The following is a 20,300-nucleotide window of genomic DNA, read 5'->3' on the forward strand; positions in this document are numbered from 1 at the left end:
AAAGTACAATAAAACAAAAGCAGCTACACAAGGGGGCTTGTCAGGCTGCCTTCCCCAGGCTAATTCTGGCAAGTCCGATGCTTTGCTTAAATTACTAGCCCTGAGCTTGGCTGTACCCAGACATGGCTTACTGTTCCAAAGCTACTAATCTTAATGGTCTGCAACACTACGTTCTCTTATTCTGCAAGTCTGCTCTGTATTAACTCTCTAATTGCTGGTCAATTACCAGCAACTGCAATTTTTATGAAGAAGTTTACGTTTGTTTATAAAAATGCTATGAACAGTTAAATTTTGCAATTCTGCCCCCAGCACAATAATTCTGCATGAACAGAACTTGGAAGGATTTCCTAAAGGACAACATTTAAATCCACGCTTTTATTCAACACTTTCTTCTCATTCTCACTTACCAAAAAAAAACTTTCACACCTGAGTAAGCATTTTCTTCCAAATCTACTATCCCTATTCTTATTTATACAGTGGTCTGAGCCCTTTCACAGTATTATATAGCTCATTTCTGGCCAAGGTCTTGCCCTTTGTTAACTGGCCATTGTTCCCAAGGACAAGGCCTTCATTGACTAGTAAAACTCTCCTGTTCAGAAAGAGGCCTCTCTTCTCCTCCAACAAACGATAACAGGACCACTGACACGACAGCATACAAGACAATACTGCATGACCAGGCAGCACAAAACCTCTTCAGAATGCTCTCACATATTTCCACGCTGTTCCAGCTGTCAAGAAAGAAAGACAACTTTCGGGCCACCCAATTGTGTAAGCAAAATCAAATTAAAATCCAGTTTTGGGCCCTACTATTAGTTAGTAGAGATCTGCTACTATTAAATGTACTTTTTACATTAAACAATTGACCGTCCAGCTAGACTGCGTCTCTGCATATCTTGGGAGCTAGAAGATTTTTGTGCATTTCAGTGGAACTGTCTCCCTTCTGGTTGCACTGTCAGTCAGCCGCAGCATTTTGTCAAACTTTCCCTCTCAACGTCTATTAAACTTTTGTTATTTTGCCTTTTGAAATTTTAACAAATATGGCACAACTGTATGTTCTAAAATAAAGCAACCACAATCATTTGCAGTATTACTGCATCTTTATGTAAATAGCTGAAATTAGGCATTTATTTGTACAAGCCTGTGCAATAAAAAGAAAGGTCACAGATTGGATGATTTTCTCATTAAATCAACTTCTGAATCTTACAGTAAAGCTAATGCACAGTGGAAGAAATAAAGAGCTCGTGTTTGGAAAGGGGGGTGATGGGGGTGATGGGGGTGGGGAAGAATGCCACACTTAAATATTCATCTGGGATTCAACTTGCATTGTAAAAGAATAATTAAGACTACAAGACAAAAACAGAAAACAAAAGATCACAAACGAAGAAGTAACTTACTAAAAAATAGATTAACATGTGATCACAGCATGTTATAGCACATTAGCCACTGCTCAAGAACACTAGAGTTTCCGCAATTGCAAAATGCATTCCATTGCAAACGCAGTTACGTACTGAACTGAGTCCTTTATCCCAATTGCTTTACTAGTTCCACCTGTTTCAAACATACTTGGGACCCTATACAAATCTTGCAGTCATAAGGAAAAAAAGTATTTAGATTGATGTTGGAAGGTATCTCTTTTACAAAGTAACCCATAAATGTAACTAAGATTTTGGTTATTGCAGAAGGTTAAAATAAGAGGATTTGCATAAATCTTTTTAATAATACATTTAATGCTTTTGACTCCCTTTACCAACCCAATAACATTGGCCATTAACAGATCTTTTGCAGTTTCCTGACCAAGTTAGCTATCAAATTATCCTGTTCACTACATATGAACATTTAAAATGTTTTTAAGTAAGCTAATAGGTTTTGGATATATTCTGCACTCCAATTCACACATTGAGTTAATATGGGACCTCTATCAGGTGGACGCAATGTCTTTCACTGTGATTTTAAATAAGTTACTTATTTCCATTTGATAACAGTGAACCCAAGGGCAGAAAGGTCACGCTTTACAAAGAGTTACCATTTCTACAATACATATGTTTATTCAGAAGTCTTCAGCATCACACTTTTCAACATAAAAAATTTCCACTTATAACAACTCAGTCTAAAATAAGAGTTTCACAGAGTCCACAGTACAATGACTGTGTGTGCCAGACAGGACAAGTAGTACAAGGAAAGTTAACTGACAGGCAATGATCGATTGGTGTTTCAGGTTGACAAATTCCAGCGGTACAAGACATCTGCCAAGCATGTGACCTGATAAATACCAAGGCTCAAGTATTCATTTCAGTATAAACTAGAAAGCAGTCATGTACAAGAAAAAAATATGAATTGCAGAAAAAAAGTTGGGCAATTTTATACATTCTTAATAAAGTCCTACTTATTTGAAATCACAGTATTTTTATGGCCTTCAAAACATAAGGAAAACGGAAACAGCACATATGCGCCAATCATTTCGCCTAGAATGCTAAGTGACATTAATGTAGCTGCAGTAAAATTACCATATTAAGTGATTAGGCAACAAAATACAGTAAAGGTCTCTTAATGGGAACACCTGCATGGAGAGTAAAATGTTTCCGTATTCCAATTACTACTAAACAGGTATAAAAACCTTGAGTAGTGATCAGATGCAAATCGGAGGTGTTGAAAATTGAAGTTAAGAACTGATCTTTAATAGTATGTTTGCAAAATCTTAGAGAATGCAAAACTATCCCACCGCATGCATTAGACGTTTGTTGACTAACACAATGGGAATCTCGATCAACTCCGACTGTGAATGGCCGTAAGCACTTGGCTAAACAGATTTACCGACTGGATTTGTTTATCTCCCCTGATTCAATCATGGCCGTTTCTGCTTTGCCAGATCAGCCCAAAATATTCAACACAAACGAACAGTCTCGTCATTAGAGTACATTTGGATTAAGTTAATCCATCAAGTGAATGCAACTTCTCAACTATCAAAGGGCTTCTCTGTCAGAAGGATACTGTAAATGATAACAATAAAAATTATGCCCGGACAACATTCGGGGGATGTGGGTGACAGTGAGGAAGGTTTTTTAAATAGTGCCTGGAACAGTGTATAAAGATAAATTCAAGATTTGGAATGATGTTGAATGTTTTTTAAAAAATAAAAGCTTACATTCACAGTAACACAAGTTCACATCACTTCAAATTTTGCGTTTTTTTCCCTCCAACTTAAAAGTGCCACTTGAAACTTTTGGGCATTATCACTTCAACACCAAGAAGTTACACAAGGCTTTACCGTACATTAAGCTTAAACATTTTAACCAATTCTCACAGGAATGATTAGGGTTTGCTGTAAAATACTCTGTCCCACAGCTTTACATATCTGACACTTAAATACCAGTAGATACCATGTATTTGAGTGAAATACAATCATAATATAAAATCACAGGGCTAGTTGGTTAATTATAATGGAGGAAGGGAAAAAAATAATCACAGGGAACATTCATGAAAAAAAATAAAATTTCAGCCTTAAAATGCTCATTTTATTCATGCTGGTGGTATGTTCAGAACATCTGGCACTAATTTTGCTCATAGCAGGAAAAAGACAGCCCCACAGCAGTGGAATACATATACAAATGAAAACCTCAACCTATATACATACTGAAGAAAAACATCAGATTTGTTTTTAAATCCAATCAGAATGCATAACATTAGACCTAAATCGCCATTTGGGTACATTCTAAAATATCATTGAATGGAAGGCTTTTGTTACACTACCCCACAGTGAACGAAGACATGCCAAAACCTCAAAAGTGAGGTTTTCCTGTAAACTCAAAGACTGTTCAGAAATGCTCTGCATATTCCTTTTTAACCAGTAAATAAAATCTTCTGCTCCTTCACAAAAGTCTATGAAAATGTGCACATTCAAAACAGCAACTTGCTGTCTAAGATTCTACAAAGTACCTATTATATCTGAGGTGCGCCACGCTTAAAATAATTTTAGCATTTTCAAATACCTTTATAATGAGTGAACCTTCAAATATCAAATTATCGTGTGCAAAGTATTAATAGACAATGCACAACTTTTAAAGGAGAAAGAATGCAAGTAAGAATAGCAATATTGTTTTTACATTTGAATTCATAAAACCATTTTATTTTTGCTTTTCACAATCCAACTGATAGTGTGATATTAGTTAATAATAAAGTTTAATTTTTTAAAAATGCAACTTTTTTGTTTTCAACACCCTTCAAATGACAAGCCTTTATTTTAAAAAACGCCTTGGTTTTATACATTATTTGCACTCTGCTGCATTCAAAATAGCTTCAATAACTGAGTCATATAAGCAAATCATCTGACACTTTCCAATATATTTCATTTAAATTCCAGAAGCACAGTTTAACTGAATGCAAGCAGGACAGTGGAGTGTTGGAATGAGTCTAGTCACAGCTCAAAAATGTAAATTCAGAGTGCAGAATATTCCATACTAAACAGTTATCAGGTAAAAATCAGTACTGAGCTGGTTAAACAACTTTTCTGAAGAAAAGCCAGTCATGCTGCCTGCAATTGGGTTTCCCTTTTTGTTTCTTCTTCACAGAAGAGATGCTTCTGAAAGTGGCGACACAAAGGTCACAGTTTCAAGTATTGGATAGAAGGTCGCTCCTTTAGCTGACCACCTCTTAACCATAGTAACTGGCCTTATCTGAAGCCCATCGGTTGAAATAAAACACAAACGTGCACTGTAGCATATAGTAACTTACCCAGCTGTTTAGATTGAGATGCCAGCAACCAAACTGATGGAGAAAGGAGAGCCCAGAGGCTAGCGTTCCTCCTTTATTGTTCCCTTCTTCCATTCCCAGCAAAATCGCATCCCTCGGGTACATGCTGCTTTATCTTCTGTTGTCTCTTAACCTCTACAACTTTCCCCCCTTTTCTCTGTCTCCTTGGTGCCGACTGCGCTTTGTATCTTTGTGGCTTTGCGAGTGCCCTTTTTTTTAGAAACGATTACTAAAAAAATGTCTTAAAATATCAAGAGCTTTCCAGTTCTGTGACCTGGTGTTTTTAGAACAAACATTCTCATTCACGGTTTCCATTAGTCGCATCTTACTCCTAATGTAGTCCTATATCTGCCGTACAGCAGATACCAAAATTGAGGACACACTCAAACGATAACATAGATCACTGCACCAAAATGCTCACTTAGAAATGAGTAAGACCGCACACATGGGTATAACCCCATGCGTACCATTTATTTTCTTTTCAAAGCCGATAATTCTCCTAGGATTACCAAAATGACAATGCTGCAACTCTAAATGGAAAGGTATCAATAAGTGCAGCAGTGAGGAGACAAGCATTGGTTAAGGGAGCATGATCAACAAACTGTAGCATGCAGTCACATCTGTGGGAATGTCAAATCCCTCACGCTGAACTTCTGGGGGTAGAGCTGAGAGAATGCTCTTTTTTTGACACAGTGACATTATAATATATATCACACATACACGTACTCATACACTTGAAAATATATTAAAAAAATGTAAAAAAAGACACCTGTGAGGTCTTGCCATCAGTCCCAGCAGGCTTTTTTTTATTATAACAGTAAATAGGGTGGAGAAAAGGTAAAGCACTAGACCTCACTGCAGCTTCTACTGGCTGACCTCGGCTACACACAATATACAAGAGCAGCTTTTGTATTGCAAGGATTCTCTTTCCGAGTTGCTTTTTGCATACTGCTTCCCGTCGCTAATTGCATCCCCAAACAAAACCCTCTCCATCTCCAAATTGGGGGCAGCTCATATGTTCCAGTAAATGCCTTTCACAATAGAAGCAAAAGTAATGAAATGCTCCCATTAACCGTGACACCCCCCCCCCCACACCCACCTCCAAAACCATGAGTAAAGGTGGCACACAGCCCACAAAACCATCCCACCTCCAAAAACCACTCAAACAAACTTTATACGCATCCAGTTTAAAACTCATTCAGCAGAATCTGCAGAAACTGTCGCATACCTTTCTTTCCCATCTTATCTGTCTATTCAAAAAACTGACAAGACACGAGAACAGGGGAAACAAAACAGTATGCAGTTTTTTCCCTCTTTATTTAGTGCTCTGCACTAATCTGGCCTTCGCGTGCAAAGTGTCGGCCAGAAATCTTTAAGGCCTTAATACCAAAACAAAACCTTTGAATTCCCTTTATATGGTGCAATACAGGCGCTAACAAAGGCAATGAGGCTACAGTTTGACATGTAAAAAACCCAACAACGAGGCAGCTAATTACATTCCCTCCCTCTATTCATGGTGGCCACCACACTCCAGCAGCTTCCTTTGTCACACGTGCAATTTCTTAAGTAAACTGGGAGTTTGGTTGCTGATGATGGACAGTTACTAATCATTTAGCACAATGAATGCTAAGTACAGCAGAAAGGATGGGCAACTTCAACACAGATTTCTTTGGGATTGGAGGATGTGAGAAGAAAAAGCAAGAGGAAAGCTCGCCACACAGACGACGAAAGGTGAACACTTAAAATACCAGACCCTTTCAGGACACAAATTTACCTTACACATTCACTGAGGGAGGGGGTAGTGATGGTTCTTTTTTTTTGGGGGTGGGGGGGGTGGGGGTGGGGGAACGGCAAAATACCACACTGTGGGAAAGAGAGACCGCAAAATCAAACTTGCCAACTCAGATCAACTTCAGCCATTACAGCAAGAAAAGAAATTCTGAACGCTTCCATCACCCAATAGTTTCTTTCCCCCAGAAAAGTTTGTCTTAAATCTCAATTAAAACAAAACACGCTTTAAAAGCACAATTCACCTAGAAGCCATATTTGTAAATCAGAAATAACACTCTGAGGCATTCAACGCTTCTTAAAATTTGCTAACTTACCATTTACACCTGCTCAAATTACGATGCTTCACCCTGCCTGAATTCAAGCATGCTGCCGTTCCCGTGCAACAGCTAAAATCAGCCAGCTCTTCATGATGTGGGCAAATCCACTGGGGGGCAGCACCCTACCTGAGCCACTAACAGCTGAGATGCTGCTGAGATAGGGAACGAAGCGTTTACATCCAACTCCAGCTCTCCAGGAAAAGATGCTCAAGTTCAGGTCTATTCAGTGAATTACCTTGCTTCATGGGAAAGAGATAATGAGATGGCAACACTCATTTGATCAGAACCAGCCCCAAATCACTAACGGTTCAGAAAGGAACAAAAGAGTAACAGTCGCTTGCCTTCTTGACAACATGAAAACCAGTTTCAATCTCCCATAATGTTAAACTGGCTGCTATTTTGAAACAAGAGACAAAAAAAATTTCCTCTATCACCCCTCCCTTCCCCAAGATATAAAGGCTAACGTACCGTTTATTTTGCCCACGTAACCAGATCAGTTTAAGCAGCTTCATCAGGAAAAGTAGAACTACGAAATAATTTTGATACATCAATTGCAAGTTTTAAAATAATGACAACTTAGCAAGTTGTATGTCTGTGCTCTAATATTTGTCACAGCCAAGCGTGGAAAGCAGTTCCATAAAGCTTCACTGCCCACTTTTGAAGCCTGCGTTACTAACACACGCAGAATGACACCACTGAGCGCCTTTAAAGGATACTAAGGGAAAAAATGACTATTGATCTTCAAATGGTGATAATTGAAAAGATCAAAAGATTAAACAAAATCAAAAAATGCGCTGACTTACCATGTTATGCTTTTTTTTGTTACAACTTGGTTGAAATTTCAGTCAAACAAGCTTCATCGGAGGTGTCAAATTTTTGGCGGACTGTGATCGTATTACTTCCGCAGCCTTGCCTCTCAATACTTCAGAACTTTTTACCTAGCTTTGGTTTACTTTGAAAGCTGCAGCTCAGCAAACCAGCACAAATTATCTTGCCACCTTCTACAGCTCTGATGCTTTGGCCGCTAACTTTGGAAGGCCCTTTACTACTGCATCAAAATTAGCATTGTCAAAGCGGTTAATGAATATTAATACTGTATTTGTCATTGGAGCTGGCCTGATGCTGAACTCCGAGCCATCCATCAGGGACAAGATTAAGAACACAATTATTTCTGACTGACAGGGTCCAAATCTGCTAGATTTTTTTTGCAAAAAAAAAATAAGAGACAAAAAAAACATCTTATGGGTTCCCCCTGGGGACGAACAGTCAGATTAATACACTTTTAATGAAGTGAAGGCTATTAAGTATGAAGAAAAAGCAAACAAGATGTACAAGTCGAACTTACAAATGCAGCAAGGTGGCTGATAAAAATTAAAAGAATACAATATCTTTTTCGACAGCTGTCTGAAATTTTTCTTCAGAGCTTTCTGCGATGAAGAAAGAATCTTTCTTCCAAAATCTGCATCATTTGAATAAGGAATGCACTGTTATAACCCACTTGGGATAATTGTCTCTATCTTATGTCTTAACAACATCAACTCAAAGGCAGGATCCTAAATAATTCCTACACAAATATAATAATCAACACTTCCTGAAAAACAATTGACAATCACGATTCTTCTCTCAATTGCATCTGCATAAATCATGGTGCTAAAAATACTTTAAAAAAATGTTAAACAGACCTTGTGCAGCTTTCACTATACCATATTAAAAAATTGCAAAGAAACTTTACCTTGCAATACAAAAGCACAAGTTATAACATACTTAGAAACAATGCCCTAACCTTACAAAGCTGACAGTTTCTGTGGAAATTTAATCATGAATATCGACAACAAAAGGCAACTTCATTTAACTAAGCTTCTATGGTTATCTTTTATTTACAGCTAAATATCACTAAAATGTCCCTTAAGTCATGCGACTTGGTTTGATCTCAAGTACAAGAACAGTAGATACACAGTAAATATTATCCATCGTTACTCTCACTTACTTCCTTTCCACCCATGCAAGCTTTGTTCTCTGCATTTTGGTAAATCTGCACAATTTTTAAAAATATGTATCAGTTATAGAATGCAGCCATGGCACCCACAATGGGAGACAGTGAAAATGTTCAGATGCAGTTTTGAAGAACAAAAGGAAATTTGGAATAAAGTGATTTGAATTGCAAACCTAAAATATTTAATTGCTCAACCAACCTTTAAGAGCAAGCTCTAAACACCTGAAACGGGGAAATATAGAACTGGTTTTAGCCCTGCTCACGGGACTAATTTTTCTTTCTCTGCAAGATAAACCTTTTAAAACTTATTTTACTTAAAAGTTGATTTAAGGCTGAGGGGGTAGTGGAGGAGGAGGAGGAAAATAAAAAACAAACTGACAGATGCAACAGTTAATGCCATCTGACCAGTGAAATAAGGGGGCCTGGGTCAAGCGACTATGGCTGCCAAGCTAATCTACTGCTCTCACTGACCACCCCACTTGCTGCTTCTAATACCATTAGCAATCCTTAGATGAACATTCTAAATTGGAGTTTTGTCCCCTTACGAGCCAGTCTGACCCTGGTGTAACAATCCTGGCACCCCATATGCAGATGCTAAATCTCCCGAAAACACTTCTTTCAGCTTTAAGATTCTTTTTCCTTTGCGCGTCTTTTGTCTCGCTCAATTCTTTAAGCCCACTCCGACTTGAAATACACACTGCAAGCATGAAAATAAGCCCAATTTTTTCCTCCAACATGTTAAACATACCATTTAATTTTCAAGTGCACCATGATACATTTCGAACAAAGTATTATTGGGTGTTTTCCATCTTGCTTGTCTTTGTGTAAATTGTGTCTATATTGTGTGTCTTGAGAACAGGTGAGAAAAAGAGAAAATGGAGGTTGTTTGTGAGAACTGTCACATTTGAAGCTTTCTAACCAAGTGAAGTTAGAGGCTGCTGACTCTGAAGCGGTGGGTACAGAAAGCATTTGCCTGACAGAACACTTACGGCAGACAGCTCCCGCTACCTCTACTTACACAGCACGATCACATCAGCCCTAGTATCAAATTAACTCACTGACTTTGAAAGTTATTGATCTGCTATTAAGACACTAGTGAACTTGATGAAATCAGTGCTGTAGGTGCAGTGAAGACTTCAAAGTCTCACACAGACACATAAAACAAGTTTCTTTGATCCTTTTTACGATCCGCAGAGGGTTTAAAGCCCAATTCTTGATGTGCTGCTTTTCACACTCATCAGGTCTGTTTTTCTTGCAACAGACAGCTTGATAATATTAATAGCACATATTTTAGAAAGCAGCTAATTCTAAACCAATATCTTAATTTGCTTAGGCAACAGCATCATTTATTTAAACGTCAAACAATTTTCACCTTTATTGCTGTCTGCACTGCAGGAATCAGGAATTTTCAATGCAGAAGTGTATACGGCCCTTGCCATGTCTACATCAGTATTTTAACATTAAGATGACTAATGTGTACAAACTTGCTGAAATGCTTATCTGAAGGACTGACCATTAATATTTACTGCAAATTTGCTATGAAACACCATAAATAAGTATATTCTGAACTAATTTTATGGATTTATTGAATTGATATACAAGGACAGGGTCTGGAGCTATTATTCGGAGATTTTTTTGAAAAAAGCACAATAGATTTTTTTTAAATAGCCAAGTCTCTAAAGGAATGCAACACTAAAGCATAACGAGCAGCAGTATTATTGGACATGCAATAAAAGATGTTAAGAAGTTCAAGTAAAGAGAAGAAAAGAATTTGAGCTGGAAATTGCAACTAGAAAATGAAATTGCAATAAAGAAAGAAAATGAAATCCAAACCTCAGTATGATAAAATAACCCACAGATTAGGCCCTAGGTCTTTCATTAGGGACAACAATTATTCTACACAACACGCCAACATGAAAAACTAATGATTGATAAAGATATTTAAGTTGGAATTTAAAATATTGTACACTTTATTAAAATGGTAAAAGAGTACTCTTTTAAACAAGGATCTCCTGCATTAACCAATTCTCAATTTCACTATTAAATTTTAATTACATTAGACAATGCCAAAAGTTCTAAGCTGGTTCGGAGGTAATATTTTAGTTTTAAGAGATGTATTTTGTAAAATATATTCAGCAAAAGTGACAATTTACATAGGTAAAATACACTTGGTTAATTATGAGAAGTAGCATATTATTGTAAACAAAAAAATCTTAAAAAAACAATCCTTTACCCATGATTTTACATTAAACAAAAAAACGGTTCATGCAAATGTGCTACAAAATTCTCCTATGTGGACAGTTCTCACCAAAACACTGTTCACTAATGAAATCATCTACAATACAATTCAGGAACAAATTAAGTTTTTGTACTAGCTACTGGGGTCCCACTTACAATTCTAATGAAGTCAACACTCCAATAAGATGTGTTCAGAAAGTTTCCTGGGCCACCAGCACAGAGATCCTTTTCACCAATTAGTGCAAAGAAAAAGAAGGGAAAAAAAAAGTGCCCGCACTCAAAGAGCTAGGCCTTACGGCAAATCTGTCATGTCGACTGAATTGATCAACGGGACTGGTATTTCTAATGGCACCTTGTCAGAAAAAGTCAGCCATAGGGAGCCACCTGTGTTACTCTTTGCAGACAGCTAAAGAGCAAGATACCGATCTCCGGCAGCATCTTTTACTAACAATTTGGATGAGCAGTCTGATTTCTACTGCCGTACAACTTGTCATTCTGCAATCATCACCTGGCTACTTTTTTTTTGAGGATTGTTATACGCTGAACACAGCTCCTCTGTAGACAGCCAATTTACTCAATGCTATGAAAACTACAAAACGGTGAAAATTATCCATTTCTACCAAACACAATTAATTGTGCATATCATTATGTTCATGTATGCTCTTGTCTAATTCCAAACAGAGCTTAGACTTTGCAATATGACAAGAGTACAGTTGTCATGAGGTCCTGTTTGGCCAAGGAACACTTTTCCAGGTTCAATAACACAGTCCCCGAAATCTCGAAAGTTAGCACCAAACAATAAAGTGTCTATGAACCATTTTGCATTACAGTATATGGACAGCCAGATGTTTACCAAATACATTATTGGGTTTCACAAAAAGAATTCTGAAAGTGAGCTAACTTGCACATAAATATCAGAAGTTGGACATATTTTTTTCTTGGGGGGGGGGGGGGGGGCAGGCTTCTAGTTTGTTAAGTGACTCAAAAGCACTTGGATTGTAAATCACGTATTGTAACCTTTCTTGCTCTCATCAGTCAATGAAATTCTCAGGTTCTTTTTTCGCAGCCTGCGGCGGTGGCTTTGCCCAGGGACATGTACCAATAGAAAAATTTTCATTGTGTTAGCATTTCAAATGGCAGAAAGTGAAAGGAAGCCCTAACTGATCATAGCCTGCGGAATTAATTGGCTATTCTCTGAATAATGTCGCGCATCGCATATCCTTGGGAGACGAACACTAGCCAAGGCCACATTTTGTGCAACAGCTTCAAAAAAAAAGCGCTTCGGGGGTATTGGAGGTCTTAAGACTTTAGCGCATTTCCCCAAAGACCACGCAAATACAACCAGTGAGTCTTGCCCAACTAATCCATTTGGTAATTAAATGCACAATTTCATTAAACATTCTTTCATCGTTTCAAAATTATACGAACAATAGATTCCCTTCAAATCTATATGTAGGATTCTATACATCAATGCAATAAGTGCAACTGGAAAACTTCGGTTTTTAGTGATGAAAAGTATGAAATATTTTCGGCTTTTTGCCAATTTTAAAACAAAGAACTCAAGTAGACGCCATGTTGCTACTTGTTTCATTCTGTGGGATTAAAGTTTGAGCTTTCTTTCTTTCGTCAAAGGCTATGCAATGACCCTGCTTGATATGAGTATACTTCTCTTTAAGACACATCTTAATCTAACCTTTTGCAGGACTCTTTGCTTTCAAACTCAAAACAGCATTAAAAATAGGCATTGTTGGTCAGCCCTGGGAGACTGAGCTCCTAGCTTTCGCTGGCCAGGGCAGTAGCCTTCTGGATACACAGCTGCTTATGCACCAAGTTAAGCTCTGTATAGCAAAGGAAAGCAAAGTGGGAGAAAATGAAAAGACGAGATTAAGCATCTTCGCAAATGTTCCATCTTTCGTTATCGACTTCAGCCTAGCGTGAGGTGTCAATTTTCAGCTCTAAAGAGAGGACACAAATTCGCAGCGGTCCCATTATGCGGTCTCTTCGCTCATTGTATATTCCGTCAACGAAGTCAATCTTATTAACTTCCGCTCTGGTTCACACATGACATTTTCTTCAATTTTCTTGCCAACATCAAAAACATCAATTAGCAGCTAGAAAATAGGAAGGAACAAATGACAGAGCCCGATAACGTCAACTATTTGAAACAGAGGGTAAATCTATTCCGCAATACTGAATGCATTCATTACCAATTCATTTTCAAAGCAGACTTCCAAATAGCAAGGAAAATTAAATTTATCATCTAGAAATGTCCAGAAATTGTTTGCTTTTTAATCCTATATCCACAGCGTCATTTCCAAATAGATGATGATGATATGTTACCTAGTTTTAGGTTTATACAATGCAACTTAGAGAGAAGTTGGAATTACTCTAGATGGGTTCAGCAGTATTCCGAATGCATTGAAAATCATGTAAAACCATGAAATAAATGGAACCATCCAAATTTACTCCAATATTTATGCACATTTTTTGGTCTACTTTCCAAAATTTAAGTTTAAGAAAGATTTCTTTATCCATTGAAATGAGTCAAATTACAATCTTATTTGCTTTTTGCAGACAACTTTATTTTACTAGATAGCTGACATGTAGCTAAAAGTGTACTGTGGCAAACCTTGTTTTACAATACTTAAGTAAAAGCTATTTCTGCTGATGTGCCTGCTTTATGAGAATGCTTTCATGCTTGTATTACATCTCCAAGGGAGTGAATAAAAGCAAATTTAGTGACTGCTGAAGACGACTGCTCGGAATTAATGTGAACAGAAAAGAGCAGCTACACCAAATAAACAGATCACTTTCCTCTGGCCATTGATTTCTTGATCTTTTGACATTATTTACGAGCTTCCTATTCTCTTTCCTGTCTTTTTTCCAATGTCACAAAGGAAAAATGTCTAAACAGCTGATGGCAGGATTATCAATTAGCTGTCAAGATTCTGCTTTCCAGTACTGAACAATACCTGCCATAACACAGTGAATCACTAATATAGTGAGGCACTTATAATACAGTGCTTTCTGTGTATAGACTTGCATAGCACAGTGAAAAAGTCTTGATTGAAACTTGCGTCTGATCATTTCTACAAATATATTGATTTATCTGTAACTGAATACATATTGTAAATTATAATTAAGAATTTATATTTAATATCAGATAACACTGACTTGCAAACTATATATTTTTCCTTTTGAATTATGGGGTGGCAGATAGGGCGAGTGATACCTGCCACATAACCTCCTGTAAACACCTTCCATTAAAATTGCAATCATTTTCCTTAGGTATACTCCAAGACCTAATATTGGTGCTTTTATTTATTCTGTGTCTAAAGTGGAGTGGAGAGAGATAGAAATAATATCCAGAATCGGTGATCAAGTTGGCAACAGTGCTATAATGAGGATGGATACATTCACTTAAACAATCATTTGCACAAAAGTGTATTTTGCTTTTAAGACTGTTGCAAGCTGTGAAACTAAGACTTTGAGAATTGTAATTTACTTAGCATCTTACAAGATCAGTAGCCAGTTCAGTATAATTAAATCATTTTAAAAGCAAGACAAACAACTGAAAATAGCACTATCAAGTTAACAAGTTGGACGATATTGTCCAAGCTTTAGAAATCAAATTTCAACAGTAAATGCACAGAAAATGACATGGTAGAAACAGAGACCATAACCACATAAATGAATACACTGTTAGAGTTCACGAAAACATTAAGTTAAAATGTAAATGATCTTTATCTTAATGTAAAATACAGAATGTAAAACCATTTCAGTTTATTTAACAACTGTCTTTATGTTACTTTCAGTTTGTGAGAGAATTTTGCATCAAAACTTTCAATACTTTCAGTCCCTTAAGAGATAGAACAGAGATCTTGGTAACTGCAAGGTGTTGAAAAAACATTGCTCCAGTAGCTTAAGTGGATGATGCTTGGAGGTTCTGACACATTTAAAAACTAATATCACTGCTGGGTAATTTAGTCAACATTTTATAACTATTTCAACATTCTGTGGCACCTGAAAATTTTTAGCATTAGTTTCAGAATTAGTGCTTAAAGGAGCTACAAGTATTTTAAGTAATGACTTAGAACATCGGGGACAATAATCAGTCAGAACATATTTGGCGATGGGGTGGGAAGGAAAGGAGAGCAGTGGTAAAGAAAGAATCTTCAAAGATTTTCCAATGCTTTAATACCTGGCTGTATTTGTTAAAACATTCCCCATCTGCAGTATAGTATAGTACACCCACTATGCATAAAATTCTAAAATATTACACATGATCAGAACCAGGTTATGCATTGTTAAAGTCCAAAATTTATGTTTTAATTTGCAAGCTTTTTGTCAACATTTATCTAACATTTTTTTTAAAAACTACTCAAATTATTATTGGTACCACAAATGTCAAAATCAAATTCTATAAAGTATTATTGGTATTTTTTCCTGACAATTTACATCCTTATTTGGATTAACAAGTTCAAATATTTTTACTGTTGTGTCAATAGCAAAATGTTCATTGACCCAAAGCAACAAACAGTAACCACAAGCTGCTGATTACCGGCATTTGTGGTTGTGGTTCTGCACCGTACTCTGTCCTTGAAACTGATGCCGCACACGAATCCATTAGGCGAGAGCGTTGATGCTCTTGATCTATTATTTACAAAGAAAACCCTCCCCTTGCTTAAGTGGCCCCTATACTTCAGCCTTCATTACATGATCATTTTTATTCCTGTAAAAAAAATCCTCCGTTTAATCAGGCTGATGGCACCTATATGGTATCCAGTCTTGCTGCTTGGGGTTAAAAAAAAATCCTAGCATTCCTGCAATGGCATCGTCATTTGGAGTACTGCGATAATTTAATATCTAAAATTAAGTCTAATTTATTAGCAGAGACCCTGCGCTACTTGGCCTTTTTGAAACAAAACTGAACAATTTGCTTCCTATCATGCATTACTTTAGATTTTTCTTTGGTTACTCCACTATATACAATTCATTTTCAGACAATGCAAGCATTCTACATATGGTTTCGTTGACATTATAATCTGTGGAAATTTTTTTTCAAGAAAACTAATGGGATTTAATTAATGTTTAGATACTACTTAAGAAACACCAAGTGGAATATCTTTTTTTAAAATCAGTGGTAAACTTATTTAAGTGATACTTTATGCTTCATCAAGTGCTTACATTTCGAACTTGCAGGACAATTTAAATATACAAGCATTTACTAATTGTTCTTGACCACATTCTCTTCTCACTAAATTATACAACTATACACCTCATAAGAACAAGATTGAAAAGCTATACAACACAGATTAATCTCTCCTCCACTATTCTCTCCTTCACCCTTCCAAAATAATTTTTAAAAAAATAAAACGTGATAGAATTTTTACTAATTGCTATGAATTTGTGCAATTATGTTATTTGTTGTGCAGGAAAAAAAATACAATTTTTAAAAAATCTTTACTGCTGATTCATTTATACCATAATGTTACAAGTCAAATGGATCCAAAAGCACGGAATATTACTAGAGGAATTGCCTTAATCATTTTGACATTTAACTAGCAATTATTAATTCAATTTGTCTTTATTACAGCTTGATAAATGAGACTGATGGATAACCATCACTAGCTGTGGTATGGCATTGCATGACAGAAAACTGCAGAACAATGCAATGTTATAGATAAAGCTGTGAAGCAGCTGCTAATATTGCACATCGAAGACTCCCTTTCAGGTGCACACTATTAACCTGGCTACAGTTGATCTAAGTATTAGCAAAAATACTACAATGTTGAACTATTTGGGTCACAGTATTTCTCGAGTAGAAAAAAAGAAAAAAAATGCAAGATGAAATATTCACTAACCATATCTCAAAATAACCAATTTAATTTGCAATGCCAGGTTTGCCAGATATTTAATTTTTCTATTAGTGATAGAACATATGATTTGGTACCCACCAGAAACATTGCCAATCTATTTTTTTTTAAAATGCATGAATAGTGTGCACATTCGCCAGATTAAAGTGACTTTGATAGCCAATTGCAATTCCATGCCATTTAGTGCCAAGACATTTGATATTTTGACAACGTGGAGGTATACTCATCGCCATGTCACTGGCAGACACGAATGAAAATTGGTCAAAAGCAACCAGGTATTCAAAACTTGTAATGAAGTTATATCATTTATACTGATAGCCTGGAATTACTGAGAGTTTGAGTCTCCATTGAGGAGTGCTAAAGTGCTGTATGATGTAGGGTTTTACAGTACAGTATATTTATCACATCAAAAGTATAACAACCAAAACTACTTACTTTTTTCTCTTAAAATATCTATTTCATTTTCGAAAGCGTTTACGGATTCCATTTACTCATCGTTACTTGTCGGCAATTCTATGACCATATATAGCCCAGTGTATATATTTTCTAAAATTTTCCAGATTATTTTTCTGTCGATATTGAATGCTTTTAGTTAGGACTCAATGGAAACAGTTCACCAATATTGCAGAAATGACCACATAATTTTAAATGGCTCTCAGACCTTCTCTAAACTGATCTGCTCCAGATGAAAAAAAAGAGACCCAATTTTTCCAGTCTTTGCTTATAACTAAAACTTTTAACTCACTAGCATTTTCATTGTGTATTCTGCATCCTCTCCATAATCTTGACACCATCCCATAGTGTGCACAAAACTGGAAAAACAAAAACCTTCGGGCACTCATGCTTGGGATTGAGCACTCCTAAATCAGTTACAAACAGCATCCTTCCAATTTATTGCCCCTCCCCATCTCTCAAACTGGCATTATTCCAATCCCCTGACAACTTCCACCCAACAGACATGAATTGAAAAGAAGATAGTGAAACAATACTATACTTACAATCCCAAGGCCAAAAATCCAGATATCACCGAATTCTAGCACCTTGCTCTTGTTGCCATTCTTGACATGTGAATCCAAGAATGTAAAGACTGGAAATCAATTTGACCATTTTGGATATTATAGTAAGCCCTATACTGTCCCCATGAGTCATGCTTTGACATAAACATCCCACCTAAACGACAGTATTGTCAATTAGCAAATCCAATGATTTTTATCTTTTGTATTCTCGCAGCACTGAAAACATTTGGAGAAGCAGCCTGGCTAACTTAGCATCATCAAAGATCTACTCAAAAGCTTCTTATCCAATGTTGCTCAGATGACTGGTGAACTAGATTTAATGTTCTGATTAATGATGGAATTTTAAAAATTGTTTTACCAAAATCTTGTAAAAGTTATTGTTCAGCTTTATTTCAACTGTAAAAATCAAATTTATACTCATTAGGAGAGCATAGTAAAAATGTGGCTCACTTCATTTCCAGCTTAACAAGTCCTATCTGGTTCTTTATGACATATAGCTTTCATAGAAAGGAGACTGGGATCATATCTTAATAAGCAAAGTAATGAGGAAATGTTATTTTCAGTGTTATTTAAAAAAGTAGTTTATAGCAGGTTCATCCAATGATTTCTCCAACCAAACAAATAAATGTTTATACACTACACTTTTAAATAGCAAGATAGTATAGTGTAGTCATTAAACATTACTCCAAGAACGAAACAGAGGTCACAATTTCTTTAAAAAAATGAATGAGGTTTTAAACTCTTTTTAGAGAGACTTCAAATCACAAGATGAAACCAAAGTATGCAGAAAGAATTATCTAATAGTGGCGAGAGAATGACACTGAATGCGTGGTGTAGAGATCATAGAAATAAGATATGCTAAAACTGTGAAACTGTGAAAAAAAAGGAGCACTGGCAATATGCAACTCTGAGCAATCAGCAGTTGAAAACTAAACCTGTGTCAATATTGCCAATAAAAAGGTTTAAGCTAAAATGTGAACCTCGCCTTTCTCTTTTAGATGCTGATTGACTAGTGTGCCTTTTCAGAATACTTTCACAGGCTGCAGCAAATATTTGTTGTTATGTCCTCACTAATGAGATGATTAAAGATTTGGCTTTCTGCCGAAAATAACATTTGTTTCTAACCCAGGTGAAAAACTTGCCTGGCCACTAGAAATGATTTTTCACCCTCTTCAAAGACCGGTCTTTATCGGGTTTTTTAAAACACGGATGGTTTAATTCTGTCTTAAACAATATTTGTACTTTGCCAGAACACCACTCCTTGCCATGTACTACGAAAATATTTACGATTTATGAAGATTAAAGTCTTTATATCCAGAGAACAGTCTTTTACCATTTGCTGCCTAATGCAATCAAAGCAGACAAATTGTCGGGATCACTATCCGTTTGGAGTTAATCAACCATTCAGCCTAGTCTGTTCATTCTGTAATATTTCATGGAATGCAACAATGTGCACTTAATACCTCGCTGCAGTTTATATCGCAATTCTCAGCTTGATGATGCCCAAAGGGTGCAATTATCTTCAATTGCAGCAAGTTTTTTTTTAATGAAATCCTAGTTGACCGCGTCACATAAGAAATTGGAATATACAACTATTTCCACCCATTTCTCAAACAGTGTAAGCATTTTTGAGACTTAAATTATATAGGATTTAATTGCAGAGCAATATTAAATGCTTGTTAAATGTAAGCAAAAAGTCGACAATGGACCAAATTAATATACTGTGTGTATAAAATCTCAGCTCAGGAAAGGACAATTATAACCTAAGCTTTTCTAAAACTGTCAAAAAATTTAAACTGGAACATACTACATAAAAATTGAGTTTACTTGTAACCAATTAAAGAGTAATGAATAATTGTTTGGTACTTGCCAGTAAATCATATAAAATGTAATGCCAGGGTGTCCTTTAATTGCTACTTTTAATGCACTGAACCAATTACTGTTTCAGCAGGAACTGGTTATGTAACAGTTGCAAGGCAGTGAACACATGAAAGTTTGGGGGGGTGGGGGAGTGGAGATAAGGTAGGGGGGTTAGGGAGAGAAGGTGGGGGGGTTAGGGGGAGAGAGAGAGAGGGGGAGAGGAAGAGGGAGGAGAGGGAGAGGGGGAGAGGGGGAGAGAACCAACTCAAGTCTGAAATTTTTTTCCACATAACAATCAAAATTCCTTTTTTATTCTCAGAAAGGTGAACTCTCCCAACTCAGTGTTAGCATACTACCGGGATTTAATAATCACTGCTAGATCTTCTCTACAGGTTCAAGCATCTGAGGAGATTATTCAAGTACGTCAGCCGCAGCTTCAAAAATTTCACATCATATTTACTTT

The 20,300-nt window shown here is 36.5% G+C and overlaps 1 protein-coding gene across 33 annotated transcripts in view; it reads right to left on the reverse strand.

Annotated features, from left to right (window-relative positions):
• The window catches only part of tcf7l2 (transcription factor 7 like 2), a 201,718-nt gene that overhangs the window by 57,492 nt on the left and 123,926 nt on the right, over positions 1–20,300 (reverse strand). Inside the window, exon 1 of one of the 33 annotated variants that reach the window (XM_072557409.1) lies at positions 4,729–5,003. The exons of 31 other annotated variants lie outside the window; for them this stretch is intronic. In XM_072557409.1, coding sequence (XP_072413510.1) covers positions 4,729–4,851 — 123 coding nt within the window. In that variant the 5' untranslated portion in view covers positions 4,852–5,003. Of the gene's footprint in view, positions 1–4,728; positions 5,004–20,300 lie in introns of those variants that run through there. One more of the 33 variants, XM_072557410.1, reaches the window with a different exon arrangement.

Source organism: Chiloscyllium punctatum, chromosome 38 (genome assembly GCF_047496795.1).
Source record: "Chiloscyllium punctatum isolate Juve2018m chromosome 38, sChiPun1.3, whole genome shotgun sequence".
In the NCBI taxonomy this organism is placed as follows: Eukaryota; Metazoa; Chordata; class Chondrichthyes; order Orectolobiformes; family Hemiscylliidae; genus Chiloscyllium; species Chiloscyllium punctatum.